Here is a 17,790-nt window from a genome sequence, read left to right on the forward strand (position 1 = left end):
TACAGTTACTGATCTGGATATGGGCACTCACCTTTGCGCGCCAATACTGATGACTAGTCAATGGTCAACAATCAAGACGTGAAACTTTTTGGTTCTGAAGCATTCAGTGCAGTCGGAAAGTATTCAGACCCCTTGACGTTTTCCACATTTTGTTACGTTACAGCCTTATTCTAAAATTGATTCACTTTTTTTTCCCCCTCATCAATCTACACACAATACCCCATAATGACAAAGCAAAAACTGGTTTTTAGAAATGTTTGCAAATGCATTCAAAATAAAAAACTGAAAATATGACATTTACATAAGTATTCAGACCCTTCACTCAGTACTTTGTTGAAGCACCTTTGACAGCAATTACAGCCTCGAGTCTTCTTGGGTATGACACTACAAGCTTGGCACACCTGTATTTGGGGAGTTTCTCCCATTCTTCTCTGCAGATCCTCTCAAGCTCTGTCAGGTTTGATGGGGAGTGTCGCTGCACAGCTATTTTCAGGTCTCTCCGGAGATTGATCGGGTTCAAGTCCGGGTTCTGGCTGGGCCACTCAAGGACATTGAGAAACTTCTCCCGAAGCCACTCCTGCGTTGTCTTGGCAGTGTGCTTAGAGTTGTTGTCCTGTTGGAAGGTGAACCTTCGCCCCAGTCTAAGGTCCCGAGCGCTCTGGAGCAGGTTTTCATCAAGGATACTTTGTACTTTGCTCCATTCATCTTTCCCTCGATCCTGACTAGGGGGGTAGACCGTCATTATAACTAAGAATTTGTTCTTAACTGACTTGCCTAGTTAAATAAAGGTTAAATACAATTAAAATACAATTTTAATTTTTAAAAGTCTACCAGTCCCTGTCGCTGAAAAACATCCCCACAGCATGATGCTGCCACCACCATGCTTCACCATAGAGATGGTGCCAGGTTTCCTCTAGATGTGACACTTGGCATTCAGGCCAAAGAGTTCAATCTTGGTTTCATCAGACCAGAGAATCTTGTTTCTCATGGTCTGAGTCCTTTAGGTGCAAACTCCAAGTGGGCTGTCATGTGTATTTTACTGAGGAGTGGCTTCCGTCTGGCCACTCTACCATAAAGGCCTGATTGGTGGAGTGCTGTAGGGATGGTTGTCCTTCTGGAAGGTTCTCCCATCTCCACAGAGGAACTCTAGAGCTCTGTCAGAGTGACCATCGGGTTCTTGCTCACCTCCCTGACCAAGGCCCTTCTCCCCCGATTGCTCAGTTTGGCCCGGCGGCCAGCTCTAGGTAGAGTCTTGGTGGTTCCAAACTTCTTGCATTTAAGAATGATGGAGGCCACTGTATTCTTGGGGACCTTCAATGCTGCAGACATTTTTTGGTACCCTTCCCCAGATCTGTCCCTCGACACAATCCTCTCTCAGAGCTCTACGGACAATTCCTTCGACCTCATGGCTTGGTTTTTGCTCTGAAGTGCTGTCAACTGTGGGACCTTATATAGACAGGTGTGTGCCTTTCCAAATCATGTCCATTCAATTGAATTTACCACAGGAGGACTCCAATCAAGTTGTAGAAACATCTCAAGCATGATCAATGGAAACAGGATGCACCTGAGCTAAATTTCGAGTCTCATAGCAAAGGGTCTGAATATTTATTTTGTATAATTTTGCAAACATTTCTAAAAACCTGTATTCGCTTTGTCATTCTGGGGTATTGGGTGTAGATTGATGAGATTTTCTTTTTTAAAATCCGTTTTAGAATAAGGCTGTAATCGCTGCCAAAGGTGCTTCAACAAAGTACTGAGTAAATGGTCTGAATACTTATGTAAATGTGAGTTTTTTTTATTTTTAATACATTTGAAGAAATTTCTAAAAACCTGTTTTTGCGTTGTCATTATGGGGTATTGTGTGTAGATTGATGAGGGGAAAAAAGCAATTTAATAAATGTTAGAATAAGGCTGTAACGTAACGAAATGTATTCACACACAATACCCCAATAATGTGGAATGTGAATGTCTTCAGTCAATAAGTATTCCACCCCTTTGTTATGGCAAGCCTAAATAAGTTCAGGAGTAAATATTTGCTTAATAAGTTGCATGGAATCACTCTGTGCAATAATAGTGTTTAACATAATCATACTCAGTGATGTGTTGTGTTGGATTTGCCACAAACATAATACTTTGTGATCAGGACATAAGGTTAATTTCTTAGTCAAATTTTTGGCAGTTTTACTTTAGTGCCTTTTTGCAAACAGGATGCATGTTTTGGAATATTTGTATTCTGTACAGGCTTCCTTCTTTTCACTCTGTCATTTAGGTTAGTATTGTGGAGTAACTACAATGTTGTTGATCCATCTTCAGATTTCTCCTATCGCATCCATTAAACTCTGTAACTGTTTCAGAGTCACCATTGGTGAAATCCCTGAGCGGTTTCCTTCCTCTCTGGCAACTGAGTTAGGAAGGATGCATGTACAGTATATCTGTAGTGACTGGGTGTATTGATACACCATCCAAAGTGTAATTAATAACTTCACCATGCTCAAAGGGATATTCAATGTCTGCTTTTTAAAAATCCATCTACCAATAGGTGCCCTTCTTTGCGAGCCATTGGAAAACCTCCCTGTTTTTTGGTGGTTGAATCTGTGTTTGAAATTCACTGCTCAACTGAGGGACCTTACAGATAATTGTATGTGTGGGGTACAGAGATGAGGTAGTCATAACAAAATCATGTTAAACGCTATGATTGTAAACATAGTGGGTCCATGCAACTTTTTATGTGACTTATTAAGCACATTTTTACTCCTGAATTTATTTAGGCTTGCCATAACAAAGCGGTTGAATACTTATTGAGTAAAGACATTTTAAACTTTTCATTTGTTATTAATTCCACTTTTACATTATGGGGTATTGTGTGTAGGCCAGGTGACACAAAATCAATTTTAAATTCAGGCTGTAACACAACATAATTTGGAACAAATCAAAGGGTGTGAAAACTTTCTGAAGGCCCTGTTATTAGATGTATATATACAGGGGTGTGAATAATTTCAGAAGAAAGTTTTCACACCCCTGGACTTTTTCCACATTTTGTTGTGTTTTCACACCTCGCCTCTGCCATTTTACCATTGATGAGAACGAGCCACCATGCAAAGTACATAGCAACCAGGTCTCCATTAAATAAACGAATCAAATATTATTTGTCACATACACGTGTTAGCAGATGTTATTGCGGGTGTAGCGAAATGCTTGTGCTTCTAGCTCCGACGGTACAGTAATATCTAACAAGTAATATCTAACAATTTCACAACATATACCCAATACACACAAATCAATTTCACAACATATACCCAATACACACAAATCAATTTCACAACATATACCCAATACACACAAATCAATTTCACAACATATACCCAATACACACAAATCAATTTCACAACATATACCCAATACACACAAATCAATTTCACAACATATACCCAATACACACAAATCAATTTCACAACATATACCCTAATACACACAAATCAATTTCACAACATATACCCAATACACACAAATCTAAGTAAGGAATGGAATTTAAGAATATATACATATATGGACAAGCAATGACAGAGCGGCATGGACTAAGATACAGTAGAATATTATAGAATACAGTACATACATATGAGATGAGTAGTGCAAGATATGTAAACATTATTAAAGTGACTAGTGTTCCATTTCTTAAACTGGCCATTGATTTCAATAGGCAGCAGCAGCCTCTAATGTGCTAGTGATGGCTATTTAACAGTCTGATGGCCTTGAGATAGAAGCTGTTTTTCATTCTTTCAACACATAGCTTCCTCTTGATGGTAGATCTGTTCTTACGTTGCACGTCTCAAACGCAACTTCAAACAACCTACACTGGATGTGTGAAGACATTTCACTTCTGCAATCAGACTTTGATAACAGACTCACTGGTGGCAAGGAACCATTGGTTGTCAGTTCACCCACTACCTCAGTTACATACTCACAAACTGAGAGTAACACCTTTCAATACTAAGGAGGTGTAGTAGTGTGAAAAAGTAAAAAAAAGAATCCCCAGCCAGTCACAATAGCAGCATCTACCCAGGTTTTCATTGGGCGTGCGGACCGGTAAAATGTCAGTGCAGGGTGCACACATCTCCTCCGAAAACACTAAAACACAGAAACCAGGGTTGAGAAAAAACCACTTCCTGAAGTCTAATTATTGTTCAAGCAGCCTCTGTCACATTCTCATTTCTGTTGTAGGTCTCTGTTAAAATGGAAGGGAAACACAATGTAATAGCAGTTTATTTTGGGTTGGATATTTCTACAGCTCGAAGTGCTTTCAAAATGCTTTCTTTCTCTGTAATTTTGTATGAGGCCTATGTAGGAAAATACTTGCAGGTCAAGTCAAACCAAAGCAAGTGTATAATGAAACATTTTGACAACCTAAATGTGTTGAAATGAGGAAGTAAACATTTTAAGTCACTGCTTTTTTGCGTTTTGTCTTAGAAGCTCAGGGTTTGGGTTACAGGAAATACAGCAAAAGGTTAACAGCTCAAATCATCTCAAAGTAGACTAGACCTTAAAGGTGTAATTGGGTCTGGCACATTCCACACCTGTCTCATGTGACATTAAAAAAATATATAAATATATATTTAAAATGGTCAAGAGCCTTGATGCGTTCACACCTGTGTGCATTATAGTCACATATCGTACTGTTTATCTGCAGTTGTGACAAAACTGAAGCTGAACGATTGCTGTTGTTAGAACAGAAGCCGATTGGGCTCTCATCTCTGGGCTTGATGCGAAGCAGGAAACTGTGGTCGGCAGCTGAAATATAGTGTTTGCTCTGCTCCGAGTTACCATGGCTACCAGGTTATGCCACACTCACACTCACATACAAACCACCACTGCTAACAACGCCCTTTCCTGCCCGGCTAGCTACGAGCAGTAAGGAAGTCAATATATGCACCACAGGAGGCTGGTGGCACCTTAACTGGGGAGGATGAGTTCATAGTAATGGCTGGAACGGAATTAATGGAATGGTATCGAACTCATCAAACACAGAGCTTCCATGTGTTTGATACCATTCCATTGACTCCGTTCCAGCCATTGTTATGAGCCGTCCTCCCCTCAGCAGCCAACTGTGGTATACAGGGTAAAGACTTGGAGGAAGTTACGTGCTTGATGAATCTGACCAAATACAATGTTGGTTGACGTTTATAGCAGTTCATTTCAGATAAATAATTACTCCGATTGATGTATTGCTAGACAGTAACATTGGCCACAAGTCCTTGATGATGACTTAAATGTGTGAATGTAAAAGTGACAAAACGATAATTCTCTCCTCATTTTTTTTTTTAGGCCGGCAGGATCGAAGTTTGGCAGGTCAGTTGGTCTTAAAGTTATTCTCTAATTAATGTCTTTAACCCCCAGAATCAGTCATTATTTGTCCACATCTGAAGGTGACCATTGCATTATTCCGGGTGTTGTTCACATTAATGCTCAGTGGCAGCAACAAGGTGTCCAGCTCAATAGATATCCTATGGTTCTACATTTAGCTCTAGGGGGTAAACTCCTCATCTCAGCCTCTCACTCTCACTCTCACTCTCTCACTAAAGGCGTCACAGCAACAACAACATCATCATCATCAACAGTAGCCATCACCACCAAACCCCCAAGCACTCTCACCACAATCTTAAACTCTCAGACAGCATCCAACTCAACCCATTCTTCACTGGTAGCTGACCAAGGTAAATACTATACTGGAGTATCCAGGTGTAGGCTACCTCCGTTTATATCAGTGAGATGTTTGATTTCTCTCTCTCACACCGTCTATGTCACGGAGGAAACGTGGTTTGGTAAGTGCAGTATAATAGCAAGTGCATCTTAGTTTTGAGCCTCAATCAGTCAACCAACCAACCAACCAACCAACCAACCAACCAACCAACCAACCAACCATCCACTCACCTCTCTCCTGCCTCCACTCTCCTCAGAAAACACTTCCACAGACAAAAGCAGCTCGCCCTTTTCTACACCCAAACAACCCACCAAGAATGCAAACGACTCCACAGGTAAACCTGCAAAGCATAATCTCGCATAGAGACATGCTGGGTCTATTGAGCACTATCAGGAGCTGATTTCATCATGTGTAAATGTTGTATTTCTTGTCTAACTGAGATTATATGGATACACAGAGAGTGTATCAGGCCCCTTAACTCCAAACACCACCGCCACGACGACCACTACCACCCTCTCACCTCCACTCACTTCGCTTACCCCCACCTCAAACAACCTTACTCAGGCATCAGGCCAAGCAACCCTCTCCAACGGTAACGTATACCTCCTGCATTAACGTCTGTTGGTGCTGTAAAATCTATTGTCTTTGTCTCACATCAAAAAGTGTGTCATTCTCTATTTTATAGCAACTGGCGGCTCGAGCACCTCTGACCCTGCAGGCACCCGCAACCTAACCCAGGCCTTGCCCACAAACTCCACCTCTCAAAACCAGGCCTTGCCCACAAACTCCACCTCTCAAACCCAGGCCTTGCCCACAAACTCCACCTCTCAAAACCAGGCCTTGCCTACAAACACTTCAGCCATCCACAACCAAACCTCACCTGCAAGCACCCCGACTTCCACTACAGTTATCCCCACAGGTTGGCCTCTCCTCCATGGGATGCTGTGTTGTGTCCATTGATAGTAGATCATGTTTCTCCTACTGTTATGATGTTGTAATGGAATCTGTTGTGATGTTGTAATGGAATCTGTTGTGATGTTGTAATGGAATCTGTTGTGATGTTGTAATGGAATCTGTTGTGATGTTGTAATGGAATCTGTTGTGATGTTGTAATGGAATCTGTTGTGATGTTGTAATGGAATCTGTTATGATGTTGTAATGGAATCTGTTATGATGTTGTAATGGAATCTGTTATGATGTTGTAATGGAATCTGTTATGATGTTGTAATGGAATCTGTTGTGATGTTGTAATGGAATCTGTTGTGATGTTGTAATGGAATCTGTTGTGATGTTGTAATGGAATCTGTTGTGATGTTGTAATGGAATCTGTTGTGATGTTGTAATGGAATCTGTTATGATGTTGTAATGGAATCTGTTGTGATGTTGTAATGGAATCTGTTGTGATGTTGTAATGGAATCTGTTATGATGTTGTAATGGAATCTGTTGTGATGTTGTAATGGAATCTGTTGTGATGTAATGGAATGTTGTTCTCAAGGATTCTCACCTGTCTGTTCCATCTTTCAGTCAGCCAGACTACACCAGCATCAACAAAGTGTGAGTTCCAATTCTTTGGTTTGAGATGAAATCTAAAAGACTATGCATGATTTAAAGGGACAGTTCACCCGAATTGATAAATAAATAAATAATGATCAATATTTTCAATTAATCTTATAGGTTCGTACAAAGTCGAGCCTGTCAAATATGGCTTTCAGATTGTTTTAAGCAACCTGACCCCCGGCACATACAACATATCGTACCAGGATGGATCAGAACACAACATTACTGAGGGGCATCAACCGGTGAACTCCACTATTGAGGTGAAGCCATTGAAGCCTTGCAGCACCTACACAGTAACGAAGATTCAGCCTGAATGTGAACTCAAAGGAAACAGCACACTGACCACTTGGACATTGAGTATGTAAAACACACTGAGCATTACACTGTTTGAATGATACAGTTGAAGTCGGAAGTTTACATACACTTAGGTTGGAGTCATTAAAACTCGTTTTTCAACCACTCCACAAATTTCTTGTTAACAAACTATAGTTTTGGCAAGTCGGTTAGGACATCTACTTTGTGCATGACACAAGTAATTTTTCCAACAATTGTTTATAGACAGATTATTTCACTTATAATTCACTGTATCACAATTCCAGTGGGTCAGAAGTTTACATACACTAAGTTGACTGTGCCTTTAAACAGCTTGGAAAATTCCAGAAAATGATGTCATGGCTTTAGAAGCTTCTGATAGGCTAATTGACATCATTTGAGTCAATTGGAGGTGTACCTGTAGATGTAATTCAAGGACTACCTTCAAACTCAGTGCTTCTTTGCTTGACATCATGGGAAAATCAAAAGAAATCAGCCAAGACCTCAGAAAAAAAATTGTAGACCTCCACAAGTCTGGTTCATTTTCCAAACGCCTGAAGGTACCACGTTCATCTGTACAAACAATAGTACGCAAGTATAAACACCATGGGACCACGCAGCCGTCATACCGCTCAGGAAGGAGACGCGTTCTGTCTCCTAGAGATGAACGTACTTTGGTGCAAAAAGTGCAAATCAATCCCAGAACAACAGCAAAGGACCTTGTGAAGATGCTGGAGGAAACAGGTACAAAAGTATCTATATCCACATTAAAACGAGTCCTATATCGACATAACCTGAAAGGCCGATCAGCAAGGAAGAAGCCACTGCTCCAAAACCGACATAAAAAAGCCAGACTACGGTTTGCAACTGCACATGGGGACAAAGATCAAACTTTTTGGAGAAATGTCCTCTGGTCTGATGAAACAAAAATAGAACTGTTTGGCCATAATGACCATCGTTATGTTTGGAGTAAAAAGGGGATAGCTTGCAAGCTGAAGAACACCATCCCAACCGTGAAGCACAGGGGTGGCAGCATCATGCTGTGCACTTCACAAAATAGATGGCATCATGATGAAGTACATTTATGTGGATATATTGAAGCAACATCTCAAGACATCAGTCAGGAAATTAAAGCTTGGTCGCAAATGGGTCTTCCAAATGAACAATGACCCCAAGCATACTTCCAAAGTTGTGGCAAAATGACTTGAGGACAACAAAGTCAAGGTATTGGAGTGGCCATCACAAAGCCCTGACCTCAATACTATAGACAATTTGTAGGCAGAACTGAAAAAGCGTGTGCCTACAAACCTGACTCAGTTACACCAGCTCTGTCAGGAGGAATGGGCCAAAATTCACCCAAATTATTATGGGAAGCTTGTGGAAGGCTACCCGAAACGTTTGACCCAAGTGAAACAATTTAAAGGCAATGCTACCAAATGCTAATTGAGTGTATGTAAACTTATAATAATATAATAATATGCCATTTAGCAGACGCTTTTATCCAAAGCGACTTAGTCATGCGTGCATAATTTTTTTTGTGTATGGGTGGTCCCGGGGATCGAACCCACTACCTTGGCGTTACAAGCGCCGTGCTCTACCAGCTGAGCTACAGAGGACCACACTGGGAATGTGATGAAAGAAATAAAAGCTGAAATAAATCATTCTCTCTACTATTATTCTGACATTTCACATTCTTAAAATAAAGTGGTGATCCTAACTGACCTAAGACAGGGACTTTTTACTAGGATTAAATGTCAGGAATTGTGAAAAACTGAGTTTAAATGTATTTGGCTAAGGTGTATGTGAACTTCCGACTTCAACTGTACATCAGGAATCACACAATGTCATACGTTAGAGAGTAAATATTTAAAAAAGGGTAAAAAATAAATATAAATAAATGGTGCTCCTTGGATTCAAGACTGTCAATCATGAGAAAGAAACCACAATTGAAATTCCAAGGGATTCCTATTAGATTAGACAACCTCTTTAGAAGGCTTATAACTCCAGATAACTGTTGTCCTATGGTGGATATAGAACGATAACACCTCTACATATAGCTCTGATGGTTACTCCTTTGCAGAAAAATCGACGTTGATGAAGACATTGACTGCATACCGGGGTCTATTTGCTATTTGAGTGACTGGGATGTCAGCGAAGCAATTCCGAAACCGTTGACAAATCCCACACATGCAGAAACAAATCCAATGCGCTATGTTTTGAGCTAAGAAAGAACGACTTCTGCTCTGTAGTCAATGCAACCTTTGCTCCAAAGATGTGTGCCAACTCCAACTCCACCTTTACCAAAACAAAATCCATCCAAGTCGGTAGGTTGATTCTGTTATATTGCATTCAGGCACAATTACAAACTGTGATGCCATGAGGGAAAAGAAAACCCTTACAACAGAAAAATAGAGATTTGTCAAATAATTTTCTATTGTATCAAGTTGATGTACCTCTTTTGAAGTTTTATTTACTTTTTTGTGACCGCATAATCATAAAGTTACTATTATTGTTTCCAGATCATTAAGTTTCATTGTTTAATTTCTCTAACAGAAAGTTTCCTACGTGCCAACAAAATTGACCTGGTACCGCCAAGAAAGTTTCCTGCAGAAATACAGTGGACAAATAAGCCAGTGAATTGTAATGGGACACTAGACATTAATTACACCTGCCAGGGTAAGTAGAGAAATATACTTCAAAATCATGTTTATCAGATTGATCTATCTTTGTATTTTATTTTTATTTAACCTTTATTTAACCAGGGTAACCCATTTCCGCTTCGTGCCCTGAGAACAACAATTCAAGAATCATAATTTCAATACAATTCTACAAAATTAAAATTACAACATTACAAATCAGTTACATTCCATTCAAAATGGAGCAATAGACACAAGCTATACATCAGTCAAAACAGATGCATTTAACACGTTCCTCATCAGAGTCCTAAACTGACCTTTTGAGACCAGAGAATCAAGTTTTAAAGTGACCCGTAGGTCATTCCAGGAGCGAGGGGCACTGTAACTAAATGCAGTCTTCCCCAACTCAGAGGAGACTAGTGGAACCTCTAGAACCATCCAGTCTTGAGTCTGATAATTACTGGATTTCCAATTAAGAAGTAAGGTGAGGTAGTATGGGAGTGTCTGGAGAAGTGCTTTATATACAAATAGTAGCCAATGTTAGGCCTTTCTGGTAGTCAGACAACAGAACTGTATAAAATGCAATGATGTGTACAAACATTTTCTCCAGTGATAAAATACAGGGCTGAGTGATAGACTGAATCTAAAGGTTTTAAAACAAAGGCTGCTGCATGTATGTAGATTATATCACCGTAAGTACCAGTAGAAGCGATGCTTGAACAATCTTCCTCCCATTTTCAAAAGTGAGGCAGGATTTTATTTCTATATAGGAAGCCAACCTTCATTCTCCGGGTCTTTGTCAGTTTTTCAATGTGCGTTTTAAAGGACAGCTGTCGTCAATCCAAATACCTAAATAATTATAGTGGGGGACTTGCTCAATTTGGGCTCATTTTCAAGGTGCAGGTACGCAGGTCTTTAGTATAAATTTTATGAGACCTAGAGAACAACATAAACTTGGTTTTGTCAACATTTAGCACTAATTTAAGATCAGTAAGGGACTCTTGAATTGAATCAAAACCACGCTGGAGGTTATGGAGGTCCTGCTGTGCTGAGGGGGTAAGGGAATAAATAACTGTATCTATCATCCGCATTAATATATGTGATAAGACGCTATTTATTTATTTAATATTTTCTATAGAATAGATTTATAGTATACTGTATAGTAGATAGTTCTACAAAAATGGATGATTAAAATGTATCCATTTCTTATTTCCCTCCATCAGAACTCAACAAGACTTTGAATTTATCTCAGTTGGAACCTTTTACAAATTACACTTGTACCGGACGTATTAACCACGGCAATAGAAGCATTGAAAATACCACTTCATTTAGGATTGTGTGTGGTAAGTTCAACATTGAATTTGGTACCACTTTATTTTACAGTCCGACCACTGCTAGTATGTTTTCGAATGGTATGTTAAAATCTTTTTAAAAAATAGCAGCCACGACACAACAATTTGATGCTGTTGAATATCACTACAGTTTGCATATCGGTGTAATTCCTACTGTTGTATCCTACAGATGTGAACATAAACGTAAATAAGAATGATGAACCCACAAATAGCTCCATCAGCCTGAAATTGAACATGTCCTCCAAGAAGTGCCAATCCTCTCACCTTAAGGACCACCTTACATACAAGTGCTGCTGTAAAGATAAGAAACAAGAACATAGTAAGATACATAATCTAAATTCCTATCTATGAACAAAACAAATATTCGACCATAACATTAAATTGATCATTCTTCATTTATATTTTTCTTAATTTTCCGCTAATTATAAATGCATGTATATAAAACATTAGTTGAGATGGTAAATAGTTAATTCTTTATTAATTTCTTCTTCCTTTCCAGAGTGCAGTGAAACTAAAGAACAGAAATGTGTCATCGGTGGCCTGGATGCATTCACAGACTATGACTGCAGTGTACAGCAAGTGAAGTACAAGAATAAAACCATCACCTTATCTCAAAACAAAACAGCAACAATCAAAACTGCTCCTGGAAGTAGGTGCATCATACTGTATTCCTTATCAATCATAGACATTAAGAACTAAACTACACTTCAAAGACACTGCATTAAATGTGATTATGCAGTTATCGAAGAAGTCGCTGCGTTAAATGGCAGCTATGTTTCTAAACATGTTGCGGTGATCTCTGAGAAAGTAATAGAGTATGATATGTACATGAGATAGCTACATGCAGTCTGCTGGTGTCTGTGGACAGGATGACCATAATGTAATCTGTTGGTGTCTGTGGACAGGATGACCATAATGTAATCTGTTGGTGTCTGTGGACAGGATGACCATAATGTAATCTGCTGGTGTCTGTGGACAGGATGACCATAATGTAATCTGTTGGTGTCTGTGGACAGGATGACCATAATGTAATCTGTTGGTGTCTGTGGACAGGATGACCATAATGTAATCTGCTGGTGTCTGTGGACAGGATGACCATAATGTAATCTGCTGGTGTCTGTGGACAGGATGACCATAATGTAATCTGTTGGTGTCTGTGGACAGGATGACCATAATGTAATCTGTTGGTGTCTGTGGACAGGATGACCATAATGTAATCTGTTGGTGTCTGTGGACAGGATGACCATAATGTAATCTGTTGGTGTCTGTGGACAGGATGACCATAATGTAATCTGTTGGTGTCTGTGGACAGGATGACCATAATGTAATCTGTTGGTGTCTGTGGACAGGATGACCATAATGTAATCTGTTGGTGTCTGTGGACAGGATGACCATAATGTAATCTGCTGGTGTCTGTGGACAGGATGACCATAATGTAATCTGTTGGTGTCTGTGGACAGGATGACCATAATGTAATCTGCTGGTGTCTGTGGACAGGATGACCATAATGTAATCTGTTGGAGTCTGTGGACAGGATGACCATAATGTAATCTGTTGGTGTCTGTGGACAGGATGACCATAATGTAATCTGTTGGTGTCTGTAGACAGGATGACCATAATGTAATCTGTTGGTGTCTGTGGACAGGATGACCATAATGTAATCTGCTGGTGTCTGTGGACAGGATGACCATAATGTAATCTGTTGGTGTCTGTGGACAGGATGACCATAATGTAATCTGCTGGTGTCTGTGGACAGGATGACCATAATGTAATCTGTTGGTGTCTGTGGACAGGATGACCATAATGTAATCTGTTGGTGTCTGTGGACAGGATGACCATAATGTAATCTGTTGGTGTCTGTGGACAGGATGACCATAATGTAATCTGTTGCCTATGTTTGTGTTTGACAGTACCTGAGGGGTGAACATCCTGACTGTGACTTGGACTCAGAATAATCATTTTACTATTAAATGTCATCCATTATCCCCAAATCAGTGGAAGGGAAATCCAGGGACATACAATGCAACTATCACTGGCGGTGTTCATGAAGAAAAATACTCAAAACATTGCTTTTTTACATTTGAGAACCTCAGTTATTTAACCGAATACAAAGTTGAGGTAAGTTTTTTGAATTTCAAGAATTTGAAACTCACTTTTTTCAAAACCCATACAGCTATATACAGCTAAACCTAATGTATTGACTATGCTTTAATATATTGTTGAGTTAGATACTGCTAAATTAAACGGTCTACACTACCGGTCAAAAGTTTTAGAACACCTACTCATTCAAGGGTTTTTCTTTATTTTTTTTACTATTTTCTACATTGTAGAATAATAGTGAAGACATCAAAACTATGAAATAACACATATGGAATCATGTAGTAACCAAAAAAGTGTTAAACAAATATTTTATATTTGAGATTCTTCAAATAGCCACCCTTTGCCTTGATGACAACTTTGCACACTCTTGGCATTCTCTCAACCAGCTTCACCTGGAATGCTTTTCCAACAGTCTTGAAGGAGTTCCCACATATGCTGAACACTTGTTGGCTGCTTTTCCTTCACTCTGCCGTCCGACTCATCCCAAACCATCTCAATTGGGTTGAGGTCGGGGGATTGTGGAGGCCAGGTCATCTGATGCAGCACTCCATCACTCTCCTTCTTGTTAAAATAGCACTTACACAGCCTGGAGGTGTAAAATCGAGCTCTTTGGCATCAACTCAACTCGCCGTGTTTGGAGGAGGAGGAATGCTGCCTATGACCCCAAGAACACCATCCCCACCGTCAAACATGGTGGTGGAAACATTATGCTTTGGGGATGTTTTTCTGCTAAGTGGACAGGACAACTTCACCGCATCAAAGGGACGATGGACGGGGCCATGTACTGTAAAATCTTGGGTGAGAACCTCCTTCCCTCAGCCAGGGCATTGAAAATGGGTCGTGGATTGGTATTCCAGTATGACAATGACCCAAAACACACGGCCAAGGCAACAAAGGAGTGGCTCAAGAAGAAGCACATTAAGGTCCTGGAGTGGCCTAGCAAGTCTCCAGACCTTAATCCCATAGAAAATCTGTGGAGGGAGCTGAAGGTTCGAGTTGCCAAACATCAGGCTCGAAACCTTAATGACTTGGAGAAGATCTGCAAAGATGAGTGGGACAAAATTCCTCCTGAGATGTGTGCAAACCTGGTGGCCAACTACAAGAAATGTCTGACCTCTGTGATTGCCAACAAGGGTTTTGCCACCAAGTACTAAGTCATGTTTTGCAGAGGGGTCAAATACTTATTTCCCTCATTAAAATGCAAATCAATTTATAACATTTTTTACATGCATCTTTCTGGATTTTTTTTAGTTATTCTGTCTCTCACTGTTCAAATAAGCCTACCATTAAAATTATAGACTGATCATGTCTTTGTCAGTGGGCAAACGTACAAAATCAGCAGGGGATCAAATACTTTTTTCCCTCACTGTAGATGAGTTCCTGATGACCTAGTGGGTTTGTGGGGACCAGGATTGAGGCGCTATATTGTGTTTACACAGTGGGTTTACTATGTAGTAATGTCTTTTTTTCAGATCTTTACAGACAATGGGAAACACCAAAGTAAAGCAATAGAAAAACTAATTAGAACTCGCTGTAAGTATTTTTACATTTCCAGAATCTTATGCAGAAGCCTGCAATAGATACACTCAAGTCAGATTGATTAAACGTATATATACGCTTTGGATGAATATGACCTTTCCCTGATTCCTATTAACAAAATAATTACTTTGATCAAATGTATGACAAAGTAGCTGTTTATCACTCCTCCTCCCTACACTGCATTCAGTGTTGACATTATTGTTGAGTAAATGTCCCTTTACCATGTTGTAATGGGAAACCCTTCTCATCTGTTTTCAGACAATGACAAAGCTGTGATTGGGTTCCTGGTCTTCCTCATCGTCCTGACGTCTCTGGCTCTCCTCTTCGTTCTCTACAAGATCTACGTCCTGCAGCGCAAGAAGTCCAAGTAAGTATTTAGTCAGTCCCTGTCTGGCAGGTCTTCGAATGCCACAGTAGGCTTTAGATTACCTTCAGATTGTATTTGAAGAGATAGCTTTGTAGGTAGTAGCTTAGTTAGATACATTCTAGTTTGGCTATTTAGTGCTGTACATTATACTGTGGAGGATGGTATTCAACAGTGTCTCAACAACAGTACAGTAGATATGCTATCCTCTCCTTTTTGGGAAGAAAGAGAGTCTCTGATATTACTGTTTCTTCCACAGCAACAATGATGAACGGTTTGAGCTGATTCAGCCAAGTAAGTTAATGTTTCTTCCAATTTGATCATATTGAGACACTCTTAAGCAGAGCCATCTACTTTAAGTGCATAGAGACACAAGCTTGCTGAACTCCGTCATTTGAATGAGTAGATGTCCTATGACTGTTGTAAGACTAAAGACTCTTCTACCCATTGAACTCTCTCCATTAAAACCTTTCAAAATATACAATCTCTTCCTTTTCCTGTATGTGGGTGTTGTCACTGATTGGTGTTTCCTAGGTGATGAGGAGAACCTGATGACCGTGGAGCCAATCGGATCTGAGGTGCTTCTGGACGCATACAAGAGGAAAATCGCTGATGAGGGACGTCTTTTCCTTCAGGAGTTCCAGGTGAATGTTAGAATTCCTCTACCCCTTGCTCAATCAGCAGATTTAGCCACTTAGGAAAAGACACAAACAAAGGAAGGTTAGAAATCAAATGGAAACGTTAAATTACTATTGATTTACTGTTGCCTTTCATGATGTGTTGAGTCTTTTTCTAGGGTAGATACTTACTGTATGTTTCCCAAACGCCTCAGCTCCAGTGATTCCTCCATTCAGCTCACAGATCCCATCTCTCCCTACAGAGCATCCCCAGGATCTTCAGCCGCAACACGGTCAGAGAAGCCAAGAAGTCCTGCAACCAGCCCAAGAACCGCTACGTGGACATCCTCCCGTGTAAGTGGAACCTGATCCTACGTGAACCCTGCTGTCTGAAGGCAGAATACCTGATCCTATATGAACACTGCTGTCTGAAGGCAGAACACCTGATCCTATATGAACCCTGCTGTCCCAAGGCAGAACACCTGATCCTATATGAACACTGCTGTCTGAAGGCAGAACACCTGATCCTATATGAACCCTGCTGTCCCAAGGCAGAACACCTGATCCTATATGAACCCTGCTGTCTGATGGCAGAATACCTGATCCTATATGAACACTGCTCCTCTCAGATCAGTGATGTTATTTCCTTATGTCTCGGTCCAATCAGACGACTACAACCGTGTCCAGCTGACCACTGGGAATGGAGAGACTGGCTGTGACTACATCAACGCCAGCTTCATCGATGTAAGGAACACTTGTCATTCTCTTTTTACAGTCCTCAAGTTATCTTATAATTTACCTACATGGTAAAATAGTAATTACATAGTGATTACTGTACATAGTATTTAGTAATGATACCAACTTATTTTGTACCTATTGTGTGCTGTGCCAAATTGTCTTTCATTACAGGGTTTATGTGTCTCATTCATTACAGGGTTTCAAGGAGTCTAAGAAGTACATCGCAGCTCAAGGTGAAGTGCTTTTCCATTTTTTAGTGTTGAGGATGATTCTCTTTACACACTGAATCGTGTAGTGTTGTATTGGCCTTGCATCTTTATTCTGCAACGTGTGTGTATGTCATGTGTGTGTGTGTGTGTGTGCGTGTGTGCGTGCGCGTGTCCGTGCGTGTGTGTGTGTGTGTGTGCGTGTGCGTGTGCGTGTGCGTGTGCGTGTGTGTGTGCGTGTGTGTGTGTGTGTGTGTGTGTGTGTGTGTGTGTGTGTGTGTGTGTGTGTGTGTGTGTGCATGTGTGGGCACTTGTGTGTGTGGTAGGTCCCAAGGATGAGACAGTGGGGGATTTCTGGAGGATGGTTTGGGAGCAACAATCCTCTATCATCGTCATGGTAACACGTTGTGAGGAGGGGAACAGGGTAAGCAAATAATAGTACAACTGTCCTGGTTAACAATGAGACTTTCTGCCTCCTTTTCACAAATGATCCAAAAAAATAAAATAAATAAAATAAAAGTTGGTTCAACACAGTGGCAGGTCATTTTGACCCGAGGACAACAGGAGGGTTTTAAACGCTTAACACATTTGTGTGCATGTTGCTTGGGTTTGCAAAGCAGAGCTTCCTTCAATTACACCCACAGCTAGCTCAAACCACACAACAGAGGAAAAG

The 17,790-nt window shown here is 40.3% G+C and overlaps 2 protein-coding genes across 3 annotated transcripts in view; both read left to right on the forward strand.

The window, feature by feature from the left end:
• ptprc (protein tyrosine phosphatase receptor type C) overlaps nucleotides 1–17,790 on the forward strand; it is a 32,644-nt gene that overhangs the window by 4,791 nt on the left and 10,063 nt on the right. The window contains exons 3-19 of the mRNA XM_045205755.1: nucleotides 5,320–5,343; nucleotides 5,577–5,708; nucleotides 5,952–6,029; nucleotides 6,153–6,287; nucleotides 6,381–6,614; nucleotides 7,221–7,250; nucleotides 7,371–7,610; nucleotides 11,723–11,872; nucleotides 12,053–12,202; nucleotides 15,064–15,186; nucleotides 15,451–15,559; nucleotides 15,816–15,850; nucleotides 16,091–16,200; nucleotides 16,437–16,527; nucleotides 16,841–16,917; nucleotides 17,108–17,144; nucleotides 17,444–17,541. Of these exons, the coding sequence (XP_045061690.1) occupies nucleotides 5,320–5,343; nucleotides 5,577–5,708; nucleotides 5,952–6,029; nucleotides 6,153–6,287; nucleotides 6,381–6,614; nucleotides 7,221–7,250; nucleotides 7,371–7,610; nucleotides 11,723–11,872; nucleotides 12,053–12,202; nucleotides 15,064–15,186; nucleotides 15,451–15,559; nucleotides 15,816–15,850; nucleotides 16,091–16,200; nucleotides 16,437–16,527; nucleotides 16,841–16,917; nucleotides 17,108–17,144; nucleotides 17,444–17,541 (1,853 nt within the window). The remainder of the gene's footprint in view (nucleotides 1–5,319; nucleotides 5,344–5,576; nucleotides 5,709–5,951; nucleotides 6,030–6,152; nucleotides 6,288–6,380; nucleotides 6,615–7,220; nucleotides 7,251–7,370; nucleotides 7,611–11,722; nucleotides 11,873–12,052; nucleotides 12,203–15,063; nucleotides 15,187–15,450; nucleotides 15,560–15,815; nucleotides 15,851–16,090; nucleotides 16,201–16,436; nucleotides 16,528–16,840; nucleotides 16,918–17,107; nucleotides 17,145–17,443; nucleotides 17,542–17,790) is intronic.
• On the forward strand, nucleotides 9,712–13,499 carry LOC123481428. 2 transcript variants are annotated; one of them, XM_045205381.1, is made up of 6 exons: nucleotides 9,712–9,889; nucleotides 10,119–10,241; nucleotides 11,425–11,544; nucleotides 11,723–11,872; nucleotides 12,053–12,202; nucleotides 13,464–13,499. In XM_045205381.1, the coding sequence occupies exons 1-6, from the start codon at nucleotides 9,838–9,840 to the stop codon at nucleotides 13,475–13,477; spliced, it is 609 nt and encodes a 202-aa protein (XP_045061316.1). In that variant the 5' UTR covers nucleotides 9,712–9,837; the 3' UTR covers nucleotides 13,478–13,499. The 2 variants fall into 2 exon arrangements, with proteins under 2 accessions (XP_045061316.1, XP_045061315.1); XM_045205380.1 differs by having other exon boundaries at nucleotides 12,053–13,480.

The sequence above is a fragment of the Coregonus clupeaformis genome, chromosome 20 (assembly GCF_020615455.1).
Source record: "Coregonus clupeaformis isolate EN_2021a chromosome 20, ASM2061545v1, whole genome shotgun sequence".
Taxonomy (NCBI): Eukaryota; Metazoa; Chordata; class Actinopteri; order Salmoniformes; family Salmonidae; genus Coregonus; species Coregonus clupeaformis.

Bases quoted from the DNA above. Each gene is read 5' to 3' on its own strand.
- LOC123481428 (XM_045205380.1), top strand. From the start codon at position 9,838: ATGTGTGCCAACTCCAACTCCACCTTTACCAAAACAAAATCCATCCAA. The intron at 10,242-11,424 runs GTAAGTAGAGAA...TCCCTCCATCAG, and splicing joins CATTAATTACACCTGCCAGG to AACTCAACAAGACTTTGAAT. The intron at 11,873-12,052 runs GTAAGATACATA...CTTCCTTTCCAG, and splicing joins AGATAAGAAACAAGAACATA to AGTGCAGTGAAACTAAAGAA.